General features: G+C 37.9%; 1 protein-coding gene across 1 annotated transcript; it reads right to left on the bottom strand.

Moving 5' to 3' along the window:
- Positions 1–15,986: 15,986 nt before the first annotated feature.
- Positions 15,987–17,503, bottom strand: BEX4 (brain expressed X-linked 4). Its single transcript, XM_068533311.1, has 3 exons — positions 17,401–17,503; positions 16,896–16,973; positions 15,987–16,561 (listed from the first exon to the last, which is right to left on the bottom strand). Exon 3 carries the CDS (start codon positions 16,554–16,556, stop codon positions 16,194–16,196), a length of 363 nt encoding a protein of 120 aa, XP_068389412.1. The 5' UTR covers positions 16,557–16,561; positions 16,896–16,973; positions 17,401–17,503; the 3' UTR covers positions 15,987–16,193.
- Between the last annotated feature and the right edge of the window lie 5,611 nt (positions 17,504–23,114).

Genomic DNA, 23,114 nt, shown 5'->3' with positions numbered 1-23,114 from the left:
AGGAAGCAGCCATATCTGATTTAATGCTTTTTTCCTTCAAGTCTTTTTTTTCCTATATAATTAGAGCCTGACTTTTATTTTTGGTGGCATTCTCTAGTTATAACTGTGCTCATCTTATTTTTGAACTTTTGATGGTACTGGTTTTATTTTTTTAATTTATTTTTTATTGAAGTATAGTTGAATTACAATGTGTTAATTACTGCTGTACAGCAAAGCGACCCAGTTATACATATATATACATTCCTTTTCATATTCTTTTCCATTATGGTTTGTCACAGGATATTGAATATAGTTCCCTGTGCTATACAGTAGGACCTTGTTGTTTATCCATTCTATATATACCAGTTTGCATCTGCTAATCCCAAACTCCTGCTGCTACCCTCTCCCACCCACTCCCCCTTGGCAACCACCAGTCTATTCTCTTTGTCCCTGATTCTGTTTCTGTTTCATAGATAAGTTCATTTGTGTCATATTCTAGATTCCACATATAAGTGATATCATATGGTATTTCTCTCCCTGACTTACTTCACTTAGTATGGTAATCTCTAGTTACATCCATGTTGCTGCTAATGGCATTATTTCATTCCTTTTTATGGCTGAGTAGTATTCCATTGTACTTATGTACCACATCTTCTTTATGCACTCATCTGTTGATGGACATTTAGGTTGTTTCTATGTCTTGGCTATTGTGAATAGTGCTGCTGTGAACATAGGGGTGCATGTATCTTTTTGAATTATAGTTTTGTCTGGATATATGCCCAAGAATGGGATTGCTGGATCATATGGTAATTCTATTTTTAGTTTTCTGAGGAACCTCCATACTGTTTTCCACAGTGGCTGCACCAACTTATGTTCCCACCAACAGTGTAAGAAGGTTCCCTTTTCTCCACACCCTCTCCAGCATTTGTTATTTTTAGCCTTTTTAATGATGGCCTTTCTGACCCACGTGAGGTGGTACCTCATTGTAGTTTTGATTTGCATTTCTCTAATAACTAGCAATATTGAGCATCTTTTCATGTGCCTATTGGCCATCTGTATTTCTTCTTTGGAAAAATGTCTCTTTAGGTCTTCTGCCCATTTTTTGAGTGGTTTGTTTGTTTTTTTGTTGTCAAGTTGTATGAGCTTTCTGTATACTTTGGAAATTAAGCTCTTGTCAGTCACATCGTTTGCAAATATTTTCTCCCATTCTGTAGGTTGCCTTTCATTTTGTTTCTGGTTTCTTTCGCTGTGCAGAAGCTTGTAGTTTGATTAGGTCCCATTTGTTTATTTTCGTTTTTATTTCTATTGCTTTGGGAGACTGAGATGGTACTGGTTTTACATGTTCCTGTTGTTAGCAGTATCTCATTGGATTTTGTCTTGTGATTCTATATGCAAGTTTGCATTTTAGTAGGGGATTTTTTTCCAATTTTCACAGAAAAAAAGTCATTATATATTGTACTGTGAATAAAGCAGGTTGAAAAGTAGTGTGTGTGTGTGTGTGTGTGTGTGTGTGTGTATCAACTGACTTGTTATTTTAATAATTTTCAATTTTTTCTTTTAAAACATTTTATTAATTTTTGTGACACAAGTAAAACATGTTCTCTTGGGAAAATGAGAAAATACAGATATGCAAAAAATACAAAAAATGTTTTTCTCTCCACTTTAATATTTACCCAGATAGGTACTGTTGCTTGGGCCCTGATGCATCATACATACAAACACAAAGTTATTTTAACTTACAGGCACCTCCTTTTTATGATGAATGCATTGGGGGCTAGGGAGGTGGGGAAGGAATTAAATTTGAACAACAGGCACCACACTATAGTGAGGATTGCTCCTGCTTTGCCACTCTGACATGCATAACTCTGTCTGCTTCACTGTTTCGTTAAGTTCAAATCATTATATTTTCTCCTATTAAGGCCACTCTTCCAGGTCAGGAGACTTATCTGAACTTGTTAATTTTATAGAGGCCCACTAAGTTCAAGCTGGAACATTACACCCCTTACTCTCACACAATCTATATCCCACAAATCAATCTATAAGGCTAAGTACTGTGTTAAGTATCATTATTTTCCCATATATTGTGCCCAGTTAAAACAAAGATATCTTTTGTCATCTTGGTCTCCTAAGTGCCTACTAAGGTACATTACTATCTAAATATCTTACACATATTAAACACCCCATCAAGGCAGGAATGTACCACTCCTACCTACTTTGGGATCAATTTTTAAAAGGCCCTTTCCTTTGATATTTGGCTTTTGTTCTTGTTCTTGTTATTGGGTTGAATGTTTACCATAATTTCACCACAACTATTACAAATAGTGCAATAGTGGAGTACTGCAACCTCCATCTCCCTTTCCAGAAGTTCATGCTGTTTGGTGGACCAACAAATGTGCTTGGAAAATTCCTGCTTAGAAAAGCATAGTGAAAAGATAGTACATAATGTCATTTTATTGGTTCTCAGGGCTGTCCTGATTGAGTGCTTATGAGACAAGTGCTTCATATTTGTAACCTTCAATCTGTTTCTTCTGTCTGTCTTGGGCTCCATTATAACCCTGGTGCCTAGAGCAGTGGTTCTCAAACCTTAGAGCACATCATAATCACCTGGCAGACTTGTAAACACAGATGGTTGAGGCCTACCCCCAGAGTTCTGATTCAGTCTGGAGTGGGGCATGAGAATTTGCAATTTTAACAAGTTCCTAGGTGATGCTGCTGGTCTGGCTGTTACACTTTAAGAACTACTGACTTAAAATAGTAATTGGTAGGTACTCAATACATTTGTTGAATAAATTAATGAAATAAATTAATCTTAACAATAACTATTTGAAATACATTAGAATTACTTTTTACGAACAGGGCATCTGAGGGACAAAGGAGTTAAGCGAATTGTGCAAGGTAAGAACTGAACCCAATTTGCCTATATCTAAGGTCACAGTTCTTAACAACTATGTCTTGCTGTGTCCTCTGGGCCAATTTAATGTTTTTAACTTTAGGATATTAGAAAAGTTATTACCATACTCTAGTGTTTGAATGTTTTTCCTATTAGCATGTTCAAATTTTCTTTTCCTTTTCTTTTTCTCCTATAAGCATGTATTATTACTGTAATCAGAAAATTCCATAAAGAATATTATAAATGCCTTAAAACAAAATAACATCATAAAGCATGTTAAAATACATATAAACAATGCAATGCAATGCAATATTTACAACATGTATTATAGATTTGGAGTTAATCATATTTGAGTGGCTCTAACAACTCAATAGCAAAACGGGCTCAGGATATGAATGGGAAATTCACAGTAAGGGAAGCATAAAGGGCCAATAAACAAATGGAAACTCAACTAACAACAGAAAAATTACAAACAAAAACAAAAGAAATCCTTCTTTTGTCTAATCAAATCAGAAGAGATTAAAAAGGCTGATAAGATTCTGTGCTTGTTTGGGTGTTAGTAAATAGAACTATTATATGCTGTGGGTGGGAGTAATATATAAGCACAACCTTTATGGAGTGGGGTTTGTATACGGATGTCAATTAGAACAATAATGATAATATTGAAATTTGAAAACAACACAAATACCCATGAGTAGAGGATTGGCTCAATACATTATGATACACATAATTAAAGGAATACAGGCATACTTTGGAGATATTTTTGGCTCGGTTCCAGACCACCACAATAAAGGGAATATTGCATAAAGTGAGTCACACTGGTTTTCCAGTGCATATAAAGTTATGTTTACACTATACTGTAGTCTCTTTAGTGTGCAATAGCATTATGTCTAAAAAAAAGTACCTACCTTAATTTAAAAATACTTTATTGCTAAAAAAATGTAAACTATCATTTGAGCCTTCAGTGGGTCGTAGTAGTAACAGCAAAGATTACTGATCACAGATCACTATAACAAATATAATAATAATGAAAAAGTTTGAAATATTGCAAGAATTACTAAAATGTGACAGAGACATGAAGTGAGCAAATGTTGGAAAAATAGTGCCAATAGACTTGCTTGACGCATGGTTGCTTCAAACCTTCAGTTTGTAAAAAAGTAGTGTCTTCGAATCACAGCAAATTGAGGTATGCCCCTGTATAGATGTAAATGTGTGAATGTATTGATATATATGTGTGAGTACCTATGTCTGTGTGTGTATGTATACACATACAAATATGTCTAATTCCACTCTAATTCTAATTCACTCTAATTCTTTCTCCCAGAGAGCCTGGGAGCCCAGCACCCCAATAGCAATAAGCACACCTAGTATCCATATCTTGTCTTCTAAATACCATTATTCAATAAAAAGAACAAGAATTCCTTGGAGAAATGTGTGATTACATGGATGGGGCAGGTAAAGAACACAATGGGCCTGGAACATTTTGCTGTGCCAGAAAGCAAAGTGCTCAAAAAATGATGGGGGGAGGCATACCAAAAGGACACAGAGGTCAGTCTGAAGAGGATCCTCACAAACCTGATAGGATAGAAAGAAAATACTATAGCAACACTTCTGTGATATTCCTGCCAAAGATGCATAACCTGAATCCACTCAAGAAGAAATATCAGGCAAACCCAAATTGAGAGGCAATGTAAAAAATAACTAAACTATAACGTCATGAAAGTCATGACTTGAGGGCATATTTTATACTGAAGGATAATAGACATGACAACTAAATGCAACCAGTGATTCTGAACTGGATCCTTTTGCCATTGTTAGAATAACTGCTAAAAATCCACTGAGGTCTGAGTTTAGATGGTAGTAATGTATCAATGTTAATTTCTGATTTTGATAATTGTATTGTGGTTATGCTGGAAAATGTCTGTGTTTGTGGGAAATGTGCACTAAAGATGCTTGGGGTTATGTTCATTTTCTACTGCTGTGTAATATATTACCATGAACTTTGCAGATTAAAACAATGCCTTTTATTAGCTCACAGTTCTGTAGGTCAGTAGTCTGGGAGGGCTTGACTAGTTCTCTGCTTAGAGTCTCACGAGTCTGAAATCAAGGTGTTGGCTGTCCTGGGCTCTTATCTGGAGGATCAGGGGAAGAAGCCCCTTCAAAGCTCATTCAGGTTGTTTGCAGAATTCAACTTTTTGCAGTGATAGGACTGATATCCCCATCTCCTTCTTGCTTTTGACAGGGGGTTGCTGTCAGCTCCTAGAGGTTTCTCTCTGCCCTTGCACTTGACCCCTGCCATCTTCAGAGCAGCAATGGTGATGCATCCAAGCCTTATCATGCTTCCAGTTTCTCTGACTTCCCTTCTGCCAACAGCCATATAAAAGTTTCTCCTTTTAAAGGGCTTGTGTGATTAAATTAGCCCCACCTGAATAATCTCCCTTTTGCCATATATGTAACATAATGGTAGGAGGTGAAAGTCATAGGGGCCCTCTTCAAATTCTGCATACCATAAGATTAACGGGGCATCAGGCTGGCATTACTCTCAAATAATTCAGGGAAAAAAATTCTCTGTACTGTTTTTGCAATTTTTCTCTAAGTTTGTGATTTTTCTTCAAGTTAAAAAATTAAAAGTAAACATAAAGATTTAAACAGTGCTGTTCTGGTTCCAAGTAAGATAGAATAGGCACATTTTAACTTTCTGTAGTACTGAACACAGTTGTGAAAAACCAGACAGAATGTGTGGTGCAGCTATTTGAGTTCTCTGTAAAGGAAACATTAAATGGCAGATGTATTGGGAAAGAACACCAGAATCCAAAGTACCATCAAACTGATAGATTTAAACAAGACCCAAAATCTCGTAACATGATATTCAATGTCCAATATACAAACCAAAATTACTCAGCATATAAGAAACCATGAAAATCTCAAAAAGCATGGGGAAAGGCAGTCAACAGATACCAATGATGGGATGACAGATGCTGTCTGTAAATATTTGCTAGCCTTTAAAGCAACTATTATAAAAATGCTCAAAAGAGCCATCACTCTTGAAAAACTAATTAAAAATGAAATTATCAGCAAAGAAATAAATATAAAAAAGAACTTAATGTACGTTTTAGAACTGCAAAATACAATAACTAAATTTTAAAACTGACATGATGGATTCAATGGAAGTATGGAGATGACAGAGGAAGGAGACAGTTAATTTGAACACAAATCAATAGATATTGTCTAATTTGAACAGCACCCTAGATAAAATAGATAAACTCAGTAGCCCTACAACTATTAAAGAAATCAAGTTCATAGTTTAAAACCATCCAAAGAGAAAACTCTAGGTCCAGATGGTTACACTGGCAAATTCTACCAAACATTTAAAGAAGAAACAGCACCAATTGTACACACTCTCTTCCAGAAAATAGAATATGTGGTAGGCAGAATTGTGATCCTCCAAATATCCACACCCTAATCCCTGGAACCTATGAACATGTTATGTTACATGGCAAAATGGACTTTGCTGATTTGATTAAGGGTTTGGACCTTGAGATGAAGAGATTGTCCTGGATTATCCATGTGAGCCCAATCTAATCCTTAAATGCAGAGGACATTTCCTATTTAGGTCAGAGAGATGAGATAGAAGGAGGAGGAGAAATTCAAAATGTGACAAGCACTTTACCAGCCATTGCTGGCTTTGAAGATGGAGAAAGAGGGTCATGAGCCGAAATATGTGGGTGGCTTCTGGAAGCTGGGAATGACCTTTAGCTGACAGTCAGTAAGAAAACAGGGATCTCAGTCCTACAACCACAAGGAACTAAATTCTGCCAACAGTCTTTGTGAGCAAAGAAACAGATGTTCCCCTAGAGCCTCCGGAAAGGAATACAGCTCTGCTGACATCTTGATTTTTGGCAGGTGAGACTTATGACCTAGATAATCATAAGGTAATATATTTGTATTGTTTAAGGCTCTAAGTTTGCGGTAATTTCTTATGACAGCAATTGAAAACTAATACAGAAAAGGAAGAAATACATTCCAACTCGTTTTGCAATGTCAACATTACTCTGATACCAAACCAGAGAAATATAGTACAAATAAAGAAAACTAAAACCAATATCCCTCATATTACCAGATTAAATTTCTCAATATATAGAAAGAACAATCTACTGCAACCAAGTGGGGTTTATCCCGAGAATGAAAGGCTAATTCAATATTTGAAAATCAAGCAATGCAATCCACCACATTAAGAACCCAAAGAAGAAAAATCACATGAGCATAGCCATAGATGCAAAGAAGTCTTTTGACAAAATGCGATCTCTATTAATGATTAAAACTCTTAGCAAACTATGAATAGAAGTCAACGTCCACAACCTGATAAAAGGCTTCTACGAAAAACCTTCAGCTAACATATTAAATGGTGAAGGACCGAATATTTTCTCTCAAGACTGGGAACAAGGCAAGAATATCCACTCTCAGCACCCTTATTCAACATCATAATGGAAGTCTTATCTGGTGCAACAAGGCAAGAAAAAGAAACAAAAGACATACAATTTGTAAAGTAAAGAAAAATTTTCCATATTTGTGGATGACATTATTGTCTATGAACAAAGTCCCAAGAAACATATATTGGAAAAGAAGAAATGAAACCAAAATAATTGGACATGCATAACTAAAAAAAATGGACTTCAAAACATACCTCACAACTTATAGAAAAATTAACTCAAAGTGCAATATACTTAAATGTTAATTTTCATTCAAATATATCTAAATGTATTAAATATACATGTACAACACAATGTAAATCATAAAATGTAAATGTAAAACATAAGAATCTGGAAAAAAATATAGGAGAGTATCTGTGTGATCTTGGTTTTGGCAATGAGTTTTCAGGTATGACACCAAAAGAAAATATTTACAAGTATGACACCCATAAAAGAAGAAAAATGATAAATTGGACATTATCAAAATGAAAACTTTTGCTCTCTGAAAGACACTGTTAAGAGAGTGAAAAGGCAAATCATGCTGGGAGAAAATATTTGCAGATTGCACATCTTATAAAATACTTATATCTTGAATATTTAAAGAACTCTTAAAACTCAGCAAAAGAAAACAAAAAATTCAATTAAAACATTGTCAAAATATCTGAACAGTGACTTAACTGAAGAAGATCTCTGAATGGCAAATAAACATACATGAAAATATGTTCCATATTGTTAGTCATTAGGGAAATCCATATTAAAACCACAGTGAGATACTAGTGTACACCTATTAGAATGGATAAAATTTGATAACTCTCCACAATTGCAAATGCAGGTGAGGATGTGGAACAAGAGGAACTCTCATGCATTGCTTTTGGGAATGCAAAATGATACAGCTACTTTGGAAAACAAATTGGCAGTTTAATATAAAGTTAAACATACACTTACCATATGACCCAGGAATCTCACTTTTATGTATTTGCCCAAGTGAATTTTAAACTCATATTCACACAAAAACCTGTACACAAATGTTCATAGTAGCATTATTCATAGTCTCCAAATTCTGGGAACAATCCAGATGTCCTTCAACAGATGAAAATATAAATAAATACTGGCACATCTATAAAATGGAATACTACTCAGCAATAAAAAGAAATAAACTCTTGTTTTATACAACAACATGGATCAATTTTAAGTGCATTATACTAGTTGAATAAAGCCAGATACTAAAGGCTACATATTGTATGATTACATTTATATGATATTCTGGAAAAGCCAAAATTATGGAATCAAAATCAGATCAGTGAAGGAATTCCCCGGTGGTCCAGTGGTTAGGATTCGGCGCTTTCACTGCTATAGTCCGGGTTCAATCCCTGGTTGGGGAACTAAGGTCCTGCAAGCTGTGCAGCCAAAAAAAATCAGATCAGTGGCTCACAGGGGTTGGGGATGATGGATGTGAATGATAACAAAGAGGCTTCACAAGGGAATTTTTAGGGTGATAGAACTCTTCTATATGTTATTATGGTGATTAACATACATGCTCAAACCCATAAAACCGTACACCACAGAGTGACTTTTACCTATGCCAGTGGTTCTCAACTGGGAGTGATTTTGCCTGTCAGGGGATATTTAGGAATGTCTGCAGATATTTTTTTGTTCTCACACTGTGGAAGTTGGTGTTACTGGCATCTAGTAGTTAGAGACCAGGAATACTGATAAACATCCAACAATGCACAGGACAACCATCCAAACAAAGAATGATCCAGTCCAAAATGTCAATAGTGCCAAAGTTGAGAAACCCTTATACATGGAAATTTTAGAAGTCAACTAGAATATCAGGGGAATCCAAGAAGGAGTACAGACTGTAAAAAAATGCATCTAACTGAATTACAAATGTGTCTTAGTCCATTTGGGCTTCTATAATAAAACACCACAGATTGGGTAGCTTATAAACAACAGAAATTTATTTCTCACAGTTCTGGAGGCTGGAAGTCCAAGATCAAGGTGCCAGCATGGTCAAGTTCTGATGAAGGCCATTTTCTGGGTTGTAGATTGCCAATTTCTCACTGTGTCCTCACATGGTGGAAGGGACTAGGGAGCTCTCTGGGGTCTCTTTTATAAGGGCACTAATTTCATCCATGAAAATTCTGCCTTCATGACTGAGCACCTCCTAATACAATCACATTGGGCATTAGAATTTCAACATATGAGCTTTGGGGGGGACACAAACATTCAGACCATAGCAAAATGTATGAGATCACTTCACTGAAGTGGGTGGGAAATGATGGAACTGACCTAAGCAACTTCAGGAAACGATGTTTTGACTGGGTACTGCAAAGCAAGACAAAATGACCTGAACCCTAGTTGGTATATCCGTTTTTCTCAGAGTATGGTATAGCAATTCATTACATGTATAGCCATACATTGCATGTGTATGAAGGTTAAACAAAGAAGTTAATATGTTGTAGATAGTGGGAGCCAAGTTTCTCACATCAGAGAAAGAAGTTGCAAAGAAGAAAGGATTTAGTGTCAGAGATATCAATATGAACTCGTGTGTGTGTGTGTGTGTGTGTGTGTGTGTGTGCGCATACATAGAATAGTATAGATACATATATTTACTAGTTCTGTCCACTGAGAGGGCCGAGACACAATGCTGCCCCACTAACAATGAACACACATAAGGTGTAGATCTTGGTTTCTAAATACCATTTTCTAATAAAAGGAACCATGACTCCTTGGAGAAAAATTAGTTGATCCTAGGGTCAGGACAGGGAAAGTACAAGATGAACCTAGAACATCTGGTAGTACTAGAAAGTAAAGAAGTGCTTTATAAAGAATATGCAAATGTGTTAGTTCTCTTTTGCTGTATAACAAATAACCATGAAGGTAGTGGTTTAAAACAGAAGTCCAGGTGGGCTCAGCTGGATTCCTTGCTTAAGGTCTCAAAATGCTGAAATCAAGGTGTCAACAAGCTTGGGCTCTTATCTGGAGGCTCTGAGAAAGAACCTGCTGCCAGGCTCATTTAGGTTGTTGGCTGAATTCAGTTCATGCACTTGTAGGACTGAGGTCCCTGTTTCCTTGCTGGCTGTTGGCTGAGGATTTTTTTCAGGTTCTAGAGAATCCCTACATTCCTTGGCTCTTGCCCACCTCCATTTACAAAGCCAGCAATGACAAACTGAATCCATCTCTGGCTTTGAATGTCCCTGACTTCCTCTTCTTCTTTCTTTTCTGCCTTACTCTTCTGCCACCAGCTGGAGAAGGTTCTATGCTTTATCAGCTCATGTGATTTTATTCAACAGATCAGGATAATCCAGGATAATCTCTCAATCTTAAAGTCAACTGATTGAGTATTAAATTACATCTGATAAAAATCCCCTTACAGCAGTACTGAGATTAGTGTTTTATTGAATAACCAAAGGACAGGAATCTTGAGCGGAATATCTTTAAAGTTCTGCCTAACACATTGGACATGTCAAAGGGACATGAACCAACACCAAAGAGCTTCTGAAGGACAAAACTGGATCAATTTGAGAAAAAAAGATGTTATTTGATTATATCCCAATGAATAACAACATCCAAACTGATATAAATTAAGGACTAAATAAATAAATAAACTAATAAGGTAGAACTTACTTACAGAATAATTCCCAGTAATAAATGTAGATGATATGAAGGACATAGAAAATCACCATTAGAACACCAAAGTAGTAATTTGCTGCAGGTAAGATTCACTGGTAAATGTTAAGCTTAATGGGTAAAACTTTAAGGAAAAACAGGATATTTGCATAGCTTCAAAGTACCTTACCTCCAAATTTTAATTAATAATTATGGCTGTTTATTTTTAAACATATACCCACAAATTCTTTGATACTTCTTCCTCCAAGAGGTGAAGCTTAATTCCCCTTCTACTGAATATGAGCTGGACTAGGTGACTCACTTTTAAGAAACAGAGCATGGAAATGGAGAAATAGAAATTTACAGAGGAAAAACTTGGCAGGACTTGCTTTTGTGCTTTTCATTACAAGAAACACTATTTGCAGGTAATATGAATTCATAAGTAGAAAGCTGCAGAAAATCTACAATCAGCTACTAGAACTAATAAACGAATGTAGCAATGTCATAGTATACAAGGTTAACATAGAAAAATCAATTGTATTCTTATACAGTAGCAGCAAACAATTGGGAAGCTAAAATTTTAAAATCCCATTTAAAGTAGCAACAAAAACATAAAATACCTAGGAATAAATCTAGCAAAATATGCCCAAGACCCCCACAATGACAACTGCAAAACATTGCTGAGATAATTTAATAAGATGTGAGTAAATGGAAGTGTATACCACGTTCATACGTTTAAAGACTCTGTTAATATAGTTATTATCATTAAGTTAACCTACAGCTTCAAAGCAATCCCAATAAAAATTTCTGCAGGCTTAAATAAATAGATAACTGGCTGATTCTAAAATTTATATAAAAATTCAAAGGATCTAGAATATCCAAAGCAATTTTAATAAAGAACAAAGTTGCAGAACTTTCCCTAATTTCAAGACTTACAATAAGGCTACAGTAATCAAGACAGTTTGATATTGGTGAAGAGATAGACATGTAGACCAATGGAACAGAATAGAGAATACAGAAATAGACCTACACATACATGAGCACTTGATTTTTGACAAAGGTATAAAGGCTATACAATGAAGAAAGGAAGTTCTTTTCAATAAATGGCTTTGTATTAATTGGATATCAATATGGAACAAAACAAACACCAGAATTTACTTCACACTGTACACAAAGATTATCTTGAAATAGTTCATGGACCAAAATGAAAAGCCTAAAACTATAAAACTGTTAGAAGAAAATATAGGAGAAAATCTTCATAACCTTGAATTAGGCAGCACATTTCTTAAATAGAACACAATTATAAAAGAAAAAGTGGATTAACTAGACTTCATAAAAATTTAAAACTTGTTCTTTGAAAGAAACCATTAAGTAAATGAAAAGACAAGCCAAGACTGAGAGAAGAATTCACAACATATGTATAAAAGAAATTGATTGTAGAATTTATAAAGAACTCTTGCAACTCAGTAATGAGGTCAAATAATCAGATTAAAAAATGAGCAAAATATTTGAACAAATTATTTCACAAAGGAAGATATATGAATGACTAATGACTACATGAAAATATGCTGTGCATCATTAGTCATCAGAGAAATGAAAATGCAAACCACAAGATACTACTACACACTCTTTAGAATGGTTAAAATTTTAAAAATATTGACAAAAAAATCATGACCATACTAAGTATTGGTGAGAATGAGGAGAAATTAGAACTCCAATACTCTACTGATAGAAATGTAAAATGGTGAAACCTCCTTGGAAAAACAGTTTGGCAGTTTCTTAAAAATGAAACTTACAATTTCCATACAACATAGCCATTCCATTCCTAGGTATTTACCCAAGAAAATTAAAACATACGTCTACACGAAAATTTGTATGTGCATGTTCATATCAGCTTTATTTGTAATAGCCAAAAATTGGAATGTACCTAAATGTCCATTAACAGATGAATGGATAAGCATTCACCATACCATGTAATACCACTCACCAATAGAAAGGAATATGCTATTATTTCATGTAAAATCGTTATGTTTAATGAATGAAGCCAGACAAAAATAAAAGAGCATGTGCTCTATGATTCATTTTATATTTAAAAATACTATAAAATGAAAACTATAGTGACAAAAAACAGCTCAGAGGTTGAGTGGGGTTGGGGGTGTAAGGAGGGAGGGATTACACATGGGATGAAAGAGATTTTGGGAGATGATGGAAGTGTTTGCTATTTTGATTATGATCATGGTTTCATAGGCCTAAATATATGTAAAACAGATCAAATTGAATACTTTAGGTACTTCTAAAACTTTAATTGTACATTTAAAAAAAATTGAAGTATAGATGATTCACAATGTTGTGTAATTGTACATTAATAAAGCTAAATTAATTACTCGTAGGTACTAACTGAAAAGACTGAGAGTGATAACCTGTCTTGTTGTTTATTCTCATGATATTTGATTTACTTGTTTTTGCTTTTTTCATTGTAAGTTCATTTTTTCCTTGCTGGTCTCTTTAAATACTCCCTCAGTGATATTTCCATTTTCTGTAATTTGAAGAAAATAGCATATGCTGCTGAAAGGTTGACCCTCCTCAGAGATCTCCTCTTTTTCTCCTTATTTACTAGACTTCTATCCCAATCCTTCCGTGAAAATCTGTAAAAACATACATATTTTCCTCAAGATACTAAAAATTTACCAACATGAAAGTATAAACAACTGATAGGGATGAATGTGTTAGTCCCTTTTGTTGTTCCTGGTTGACTCACTTTTCTTTTGTTTTCATAAGAGATTCATTTTATTTCCTTGCAGGCTTCTTTAGGACACTCCCACTGACATCTCTCCATCATCACCTTAGAAAGTCAGATTGTACTGTTCACCAAGATCAGGAAAAACAGACTTTCCTATGGGATATATAAATTAATGGAAGCATTCATGAGGTACTCAGTTCTCCTTAAATCACCTTCTGACTTGGCTCCCTGACTTTTACTTTTTTCCGGAAAGTTCTGGCCTCACTCCACCCTTACAGAAACATCCAGGAAAGGGCACTTCCTTCAGTTCGACTTTAAGCAATCATGTTTTGATCATGGTACCTGAACGTTACTGCTTCTAGAAAATTCTGTACTCATCCCCTACCATAAGAGGAACTCCCAGGAGAGGGATGTTAATTTGATTCTCTTTCCACAATCACATTGTGACCTTATTCCTTGAACTTTATCACTTCCAGAAAGTTCTGACCTCATCATCCCGCTCCTTCAGAAACACCAATGGGAGGGGATTTCAGTTCTTCAAAAAACCATACTCTGAACCAAAATATTGACCCTTACTTCTTCCAGAAAGTCTGTTCTCATCCCCCACCATCCCCAAAAACCCTGGTGAGGCTTCCTTGCTTTCCTTCGACCAGTCAAGTTCTGATCTCATTCCCATAGTTTTTAAAAATTGAGGCTGCCTTGGGAAATCTAGGATTGCGGTAGAAGGCACAGTATTGATTTTCTGAGGGACCAAAAAGCCATTTATGAACATCACTCCATCAGCTAGCCTTTATGAAGTGCCTATGAGTTCACCACCGTGCATTTTCAGATCAGACTCTCCCTTCCTCTAGACAGAAAGTGAAAGATCATTCCAGCCCCAAAGTATTAAGGGTCAGAGTCCTCCTTAAATATGTTTCTCAATTGAACATGCAGGGACTCTGATGACTAAAGTGTGAACATCAAATAAACAGTGATTTTGTATAAGTTGTGCAAGTTTGTCCATACACACCACTGGCAATCAGCACACACTGCAAAAATTTCCAAGTCATGTCTTATGAAGGTACTGCGGTGAGGAGACAATCACCCTGAACTGGAAACTGTGGTCCCAGCTCTACTACTCACTGGCTGTGTGACCTTGGAAAAATCACTTTCCTACCTAGTTTCCTCATCTGTGAAATGAAGTTTGGACTGATAAAATGACTTCATTTTTTTACCCTGTGACCTACAGTTAGAAATACATCTTATAAGGTGACAATATTTCTTACATGTAAAACTAAAACAAGTTTCTCAAAATAATTCTTAACACTACTCATGGGTGATGAACTCTGATGTTTTTTGGTCTATTCTTTTAAAAAAATTGCTTGTGACCCACAAAACTGATTTCAAGAGTTGTAATAGGTGGCAATTCTCACTTTGAAGAACACTGGATTGAAGAATCTTTAAGATTTCTTTCTGCTCTATTCTAAAAATTAAAATGTCTACACTTTTTCAAAGTGTCTACACTGGAAACACTAAAAAGCAAAATATAGAACAACAGCCTCAGTCTTGCTGAGTTTGATCTTCCTCAGCTTGTTATCAGTTACAAAAGTCAAATATTCTCCACCTCCAGATGACAAAGTCTTATAGAAAATGTCCCAGATCAGACCCCCCCCCCACCAAGATGTACAGCAGAGGGTAACCTTGGTACTTAGCATCTCTGAACTCCAGTACCCTCATCTGCCACTGTCCCTACCACTCTTATAATCAGTCTATTTTAGGGTCTTGTACTTTTTTAATGTTTTTGCCCATTGAATTCAGGAAGTATTCATCCTATGTTATTCCACTTACTTTGTTTACACTTAATGACACGAAACACACATACGTTCATGGAATATACATACACACAATGATACACACATATGTACACAGATATCCAACATACATACACACAATACTGGCCTCAGACTTCAGTGTACACTAGAATTACCTGGAGAGCTTACTAATAAATGGAGATTTTGGAATCCAACTCTGTGGGTCTGGAAGATAGGAGCCAGAGGTCCTACATTCTCAAAAAGCTCCCCCACCAAGGTATTTTTATGCAGATGGTGGACTCACACTCCTTGAAAACCAGTACAAAATACATTCTTAAAATATCAGATACTGAATTATGAATACGATCCTTCCTGGTTGGTTGAGGACAAGAAAAAATAGTCAAAGACAACTTAGATTTTGAGTCCAGGGAGCTAGGAGAGGAAAGGTAACATTAACAAAAAATAAACACTGGTGTGTCACAGGAAGATTGCTTTTTAAACTGCTTTATTAATTTCATATTATGAAAAGAATAATTTTTCCTTAACTGGATGAAATTGCCCTGCTGACAGAAAGTTTTACAGAGACAAAGCAATATTCAATTAGAAACTGGTAAGTGGAAACACCAAAAGGTTTACAGAAAAAGTAAATCACAAAAACTACAAGCATGTAGAGCAGAGGCCACATTACTGACCTCAGGGAAAAATCTTAGGATTCAAGGTATAAGGCAAAACTCATAATGATTGTCAGGTTCCGGAGTTTGGTAGCGCACATGATGCCTCATTTGCTGCTTCTTAGTCTTCCTCCTGATTTCCATCATCTGCCCTGCGTGCTTTTCTACATCATCCCCCACTTCACTGTGATCAATATGCCTGCTGGGTATGGCCCATCGAAAATTAGGGACAAGTCGTCTAACACGTCCCAGCCTGACATTTCCTCCAGGCTTCTGGCCTCTACCCCCTCCCAAATCGCGTGATTCCTCTCCATGCTGCAAAGGGGCCTGGTCCCCCCCTTCGTTTTCCTGTTGGGTATTTTCCATGTTGAGATTTTTTACTGCTTGTTCCTCTTTGGACGCCATTGCTCCTACGAGACAAAAGAGAGAAGGGACTATTTTCTGGGTGGACTGATCAGCACCGAGGACAGAGGCCCTACTAAGCACCTCTCAAGACTTCCAGCCCCGGATGTAAAGGCTCTTCAAATTTTCGTTTTCCCACCTGAGAGGCTCCCTACGCCCTCTAGGGGGCCCCCAGTCCGAGCTCTCCCCCCTCCCTCGCCCAAAACCCACCATTTTCCCTGCCTATCCATGCCCACGTCTCTGCAGGCACCAAAATGGAGGACGGGGTACGGGGGGAGCATTTGGGGGGTCTTAGGGCTATCCACACGTTCCCCCCACCTGCCCACTGTCCCCCGCACCGACCTGGGCCTATCCTCGCGGTCTCCTGCTCCTCCCGATTCTTGCTGCAAGTGCGCCGCCGCGACACTTCCACTCGCAGACCTGCAGAGAGTAAGGGTGGGGGAAGGGGGGCTGCTGCATCCGGACGCTCGGCCCCTTCTCGGCCCCGCATCTCCCACCCCCGGCCACCCCCGGCCACCCCCACCCAGCGTTCCCTGCTCCCATCGTCAGCCGCCCCCGCGCCGACCACCATTTTCTACCCCGAGAAGAAGGGGGCGGGGCGGGGCGGGGCGGGGCGGGGCGGGGGCGTCGGAAAATCTCGCTGTGTTGCGAGAAGCAGGCCGTCGCCTCAGGGCCGCTCGGCCCGCCCCCAGAGAAGGCCTACCGTTTTCTGTGGCCAAACGCCAGGCCGCAGGGGGCATGGGGGCTGCGGTCTCCGCCCCGGGGCAACCGGACCCCCAGGGAGGGGTCCGCAGGCCGTGTCCGCTCGCCAACGCCACCTCTGCGGACCCCCCTCCGGGTCCCTTACCTGCTGCCCCCGCGCCTCGTACTCTTGGGGGCCGCCCCCGGCTCGCACTCCCGCAGGGAGCGAGAAGGCAGCGAGCAACAGCTTGGTCTACCACTAGAGCGGGGCGAGCGCCAGTCGGTGCTGGCCGTTCACGTGGGGCCTCCGTCACCGCGGGACGCTACGCCCTTGCCACGCCCTCACCTGCCCCACGGGGTCGCGCAGAGCCGGCCGTGCGCACCACCCCCTGTCCCCCGTGTCACTTGTCCAGGCACCGGCCTGGGCCCCGAAGCTCTCCTTTCTTTGTGTGTTCCTGGGCCTTTCTCTAACGGCCGTGGAAGGGCAGTATCTTCCCAGGGGGCCACTGGCCATTCCCACTGCTCTTCTGGGGACTTGCCTTTGCCCTCCTCTGCTCCCAGGATACACCCCTCCACCTGCCAGGATTCAGGCGTAACATTTTAGGGTGTGCAAAACCCCTCTGTACTGAAGATAAATCGCACTTTAATGCAATATTCTAAAAAAACAAAATTAATGCAAGAATATCTATGATGAGCAAGGTGCCTCAAACACCCCACCCCCAAACTGTTGTCCTCCTTGTTACCAATGCCCACCGTTTTCTCGTTTTCTCTATACACAAATGCATGGTGGGGGCAACAGGAAATGAATCAAGGAGATGGAATTGTTTCTAATTATTCTTAACACTTTATTGTTTTGTTCCTATTTTTGATTAAAAATTCCTTCTATTTATAGTTTACATTATCTTTTGTTATGGAAAAATTTCAAACATGCAAAAATAGAATAGTATAATGAAAGGCAATGTACTCATCACCCAGTGTACATAACAACTGGAAGTGTACTGGAACAACTCATGGTCGATCTTATTTCATCTATATCCTTACCCACTTCCCACCCTTAGAGATTATTTTTGAAGCAAATCCCAGATATAATATCACTTTGTGCATAAGTATTTCAAAGTGCACATCTACAAGGACTCTTTTTTACTGACAATCATAATACCATTATCACACCTAACAATTAATCATCCATTAGTACCATTTTATGTCCAATCCGTGTTCAAGTTCCCAATTCTGTTATAGTTATTTTTAACAGTTTGCCTGGACCAGGGTCCAAATAAAACCTGATGCCTACTGCTGCTTTCAGGATACTCTCTTTGTCTTTGGTTTTGAGAATTTGACTGTAATGTGTCTTGGTGAGTGTATCCTGCTTTAAATTTGTTGAGCTTCTTGGATGTGTGTATTTGTGACTGTCCTTAAATTTTAAAAGTTTTACCTATCATTTCTTCAAATAATCTTTCTTCTTTCTCTCTTTCTCCTTTTTCTTTTTGCTCCTCAGACTGGGTAATTTCAATAGACTTATCTTAAAGTTCCCTGATTCTTTCTGCTGACTGTCTACATCTGATGTTGAACCTTGCTACTGAATTTTTCATTTCAGCTACTGTACTTTACAGCTCCAGAATTTCTATTGGTTTTTTTTTAATATAATTTCTTCCTGTTTATTGATATCCCCTATTTGGCGAAATATCATTCACCTGGTTTATTTTAGCTCTTTTTCCTTTACCATTTTGCTCATATTAAAGGCAGTTGATTTAAAGTCTTTTTTTAATATATATAAATTTATTTATTTTATTTTTGGCTGCATTGGGTCTTCGTTGCTGCGCACGGGCTTTCTCTAGTTGGGGCAAGCAGGGGCTACTCTTGATTGAGGTGTGCAGGCTTCTCATTGCGGTGGCTTCTCTTGTGGCGGAGCACGGGCTCTAGGCACGTGGGCCTCAGTAGTTGTGGCGTGCAGGGTCAGTAGTTGTGGCTCGTGGGCTCTAGAGTGCAGGCTCAGTAGTTGTGGTGCACAGGCTTAGTTGCTCCGCGGCATGTGGGATCTTCCCGGACCAGGGCTCAAACCTGTGTCCCCTGCACTGGCAGGCGGATTCTTAACCACTGCACCACCAGGGAAGCCCTGATTTACAGTTTTGAGAGACAGTTTCTATTAATTTTTTTTCCTGTGAATAAGCTGTACTTTATTTGCTTGCCTCATAATTTTTTGTTATTGAAACTGGACATTTTGAATATTACTATGTGGTGCCTCTGGGAATCATATTCTTCCCTCTCCCCAAGATTTGTTGTTGCTGGCTGTTGTGGTTTGTGGTTGATTGTTTGTTTAGTGATTTTTTAAAACTATTTTTGTAAAGTCTGTATTGTTTATCATGTGTGTCCATTAAAGTCTGTTGCCTAAGCTTAGTGGTCAGCTGATGTTTTGACAGTTACTTTAAATACCTGGAGTCAATAAAAGTTAAAGAAGAAGAAAAAAGAAGAAACACTCTCCCAGTCTTTGCAGATTGGTCCTTGCTGGGGAACTCATTCAGTCTTAGCCAGGCCATTTACAACTCTGCATTAGTTTTCACTTCCTACTTGCCTGAGTCTGAAGGACAGCCAGAGGTGAAAGCTTTGGGTCTCCTCAGGCTTGTAAAGCACATGCCCACCTTTCCCTTTCATGCCATGTTCTCTCCTTTGGCAGCCATCTCATCTATACTTATATCTTCAATTGCTGTCCATCCACATATGATTCCTGCATTTCCCTCTCTAGCTCAGTCTCTGATCTAAATATCTTGCTGCATTCTTAACATTCCCACTTGGGTATACAAAGGTACTGAGAAATCAGGATGGCCCATCATGTTCCCTCCAGAAAGGATCCATTACGTGTTGCTCATCCCAGTTAATATCACTACCTGTCGCACAGATAATCAGGTGAAACATCTGAGAATCACACTAACACTTCCCTCTATACCCCCAACCCAACTCTCAAATATTTCATGAGTTCACCTGTTTGTTCATTCATGCATATATTCACTCATCTAGTAGAAAGAGGAATATTGCTGGCTCAAGGGAAAATGGGGATAATCACACAATCAGAGTCCTGGAGTAGGTGATCCATTGCAAGGAGAAGGGCTACCATAGGAAGATTTGTCACTGCAGGGAAAGTAGGGAGCATAGGTGCTGAGGCAGATAAATTGGTATGTTTGGTGCTGGGGGACATATAGACAATCTCTTCTGTGATAGCATTTATTTTTCCAAAGAAGCAAGAAGCCAAAAGAGCAGTTGAGAATGTTGAGGTGTGAGAGAGTGTTGAAGGTTTGTGCACAGAATAGATGTTGTGCCCCAGTGGTCTCAGATATTGAAAAAGTATACTGACTATGGAAATGTGGTAAAATTGCCTGCTAGGCCTGAGTTTTTTTCCCATATCTTACAATAGCTTTCTTTCTGCTTTGTCTCTCACAACTCTCCCCACTTTTCCCACCAGGCTCCCACACTGGTTTTTGTCTTTTTCTGGAACAAGTCATACTCACTCCCACTTCAGAGTGTGCTGTTCCTTAGGCTAATATCAAAGGTTCTTCACACATTCAGCTCTTTCTTATCATCCAAGTCTCAGCTGAAAAGTCACGTCCATAGCATGGCTTTCTCTAGTGACAAAGTATGGCACAGCTCCAGGGATCATCATGTACGGTGTAGTCAAAGTGATGGTCTTTGAAGTTGTCAAACTGGGTGGCCCTGGAAATCCTTGACTGCCTTCTCCATAAATGTTATTTTTGATCCCATTTCTCTTTTTTATTTTCTTCATGGCATTCTTCACCCATTGAAATTACATTAGTTATTTTTTATTTTATGTGTATCCAAAAGAGAATGTAAACCCCATAAGGGGAAGGGCCTTTCCTGTCTTAAGGACTCAGTAAACAACTGCTGCATGTCTCAATTGTTATCTACCAGATACACCAAAACAGAAACATAATTAAAGTTGAATGGCAAAACCAATTGACATTGGAATCAGAGATCACAGTATGCAAAATATTTAAAGAAATCTTGGACATTTGCTATCCAGCAGTTCTCAAACTATAGTGAACATCAGAATCTACCAGAGAAATTGTTCAAAATACAGATTCCTGAGCCTCAAACTCCAGGGAATGGTCTAGGGTAAGGTCTTAAATGTTGCAATTTTAACAAGAGCCCAGCTGATTCTTATAAAAGTGGCCTGTGCTTCATGCTTAGACCAACAAATACCTTTTAAAATGCTGTTTTCCTCATTCTCAGACATAAATCGTAGCAATATTTTCTTAGGTCAGTCTCCCAAGGCAAAAGAAATAAAAGCAAAAATAAACAAATGGGACCTAATCAAACATAAACTTTTGCACAGCAAAGGAAACCATAAACAAAACCAAAAGACAACCTACAGACTGGGAGAAAATATTTGCAAATGATGCAACCAACAAGGGATTAATTTCCAAAATATGCTAACAGCTCATATAACTCCATATCAAAACAAACAGCCGAATCAAAAAATGGGTAGAAGACCTAAATAGACATTTCTCTAAAGAAGACATACAGATGGCCAACAGGCACATGAAAAGATGCTCAATATTGCTAATCATTAGAGAAATGCAAATCAAAACTACAACGAGGTATCATCTCACACTGGTTAGAATGGCCATAATCAAAAAGTCTACAAATAATAAATGCTGGAGAGGGTGTGGAGAAAAGGGAACCCTCCTACACTGTTGGTAGGAATGTAAATTGGTGCAGCCACTATGGAGAACAGTATGGAGGTTTCTTAAAAAACTAAAAATAGAGTTATCATATGATCCAGCAATCCCACTCCTGGATATATATCCAGAAAAGACAAAAACTCTAATTCAAAAAGATACATGCACCCGAATGTTCATAGCAGCACTATTTACAACAGTCAAGACATGGAAACAACCTAAATGTCCATCAATAGATGAATGGATAAAGAAGATGTGATATATATATATATATACACATATATGTATATATATGTGTATATATATATATATAATGGAATATTACTCAGCCATAAAATGAATGAAATAATGCCATTTGCAGCAACATGGATGGACCTAGAGATTATCATACTAAGTGAAGTAAGTCAGACAGAGAAAGACATATATTGTATGATATCACTTACATGTGGAATCTAAAAAATAGTACAAATGAACTTATTTACAAAACAGAAACAGACTCACAGACATAGAAGACATACTTATGGTTACCAAAGGGGAAAGTGGGGGAAGAGATAAATTGGGAGTATAGGATTAACAGATGCAAACTACCGTATATAAAATAGGTAAACAACAAGGGTGTACTGTATAGCACAGGGAACTATATTCAATATCTTGTAATAAGCTATAATGGAAAAGAATCTGAAAAAGAATATATATATATATATATATATATATATATGTACATATATAATGGAATCACTTTGCTGTACACCTGAAACTAACACAATATTGTAAATCAACTATACTTCAATTTAAAAAATGGTGTTTTCCTAGGGGAAATTGCTTCTATACCATTAGTCTGTTACCTATTATGCAGAGTTCTATGATATCATCAGTTTGACTGCTGGTGTAATTACTGGGAAGCACAGTGTTCATCTAGGACCTCAGATTGCTTTTCCAGATGGGACCTCATTTAACTCTTGGTAAACTATCAGGGTCCACTGCACCCAATTTTTGTTTTTGAGCTTTTCTTTGAGCATTTCTAAGTACTTTTAAGGATTGCTATTTTATGTTTTCTATTCTTTCCTAGAAATCTTCCTAAGAATGAGGAGAATATTATCTCTTATTTTTAAATAGAGATAATAATAATAGAGATGGTGTGTGCATTCTACCTTGCACACACCACGTGGGACAACTGGGCCCTTTTGTAAAA

This window comes from Eschrichtius robustus, chromosome X (genome assembly GCF_028021215.1).
Source record: "Eschrichtius robustus isolate mEscRob2 chromosome X, mEscRob2.pri, whole genome shotgun sequence".
Lineage (NCBI taxonomy): Eukaryota > Metazoa > Chordata > Mammalia > Artiodactyla > Eschrichtiidae > Eschrichtius > Eschrichtius robustus.
This window is presented reverse-complemented; position numbering and strand designations above follow the sequence as displayed.

Excerpts from the sequence above, each read along its gene's own strand:
- BEX4 (XM_068533311.1), bottom strand. The coding sequence starts at position 16,556 with ATGGCGTCCAAAGAGGAACAAGCAGTAAAAAATCTCAACATGGAAAAT.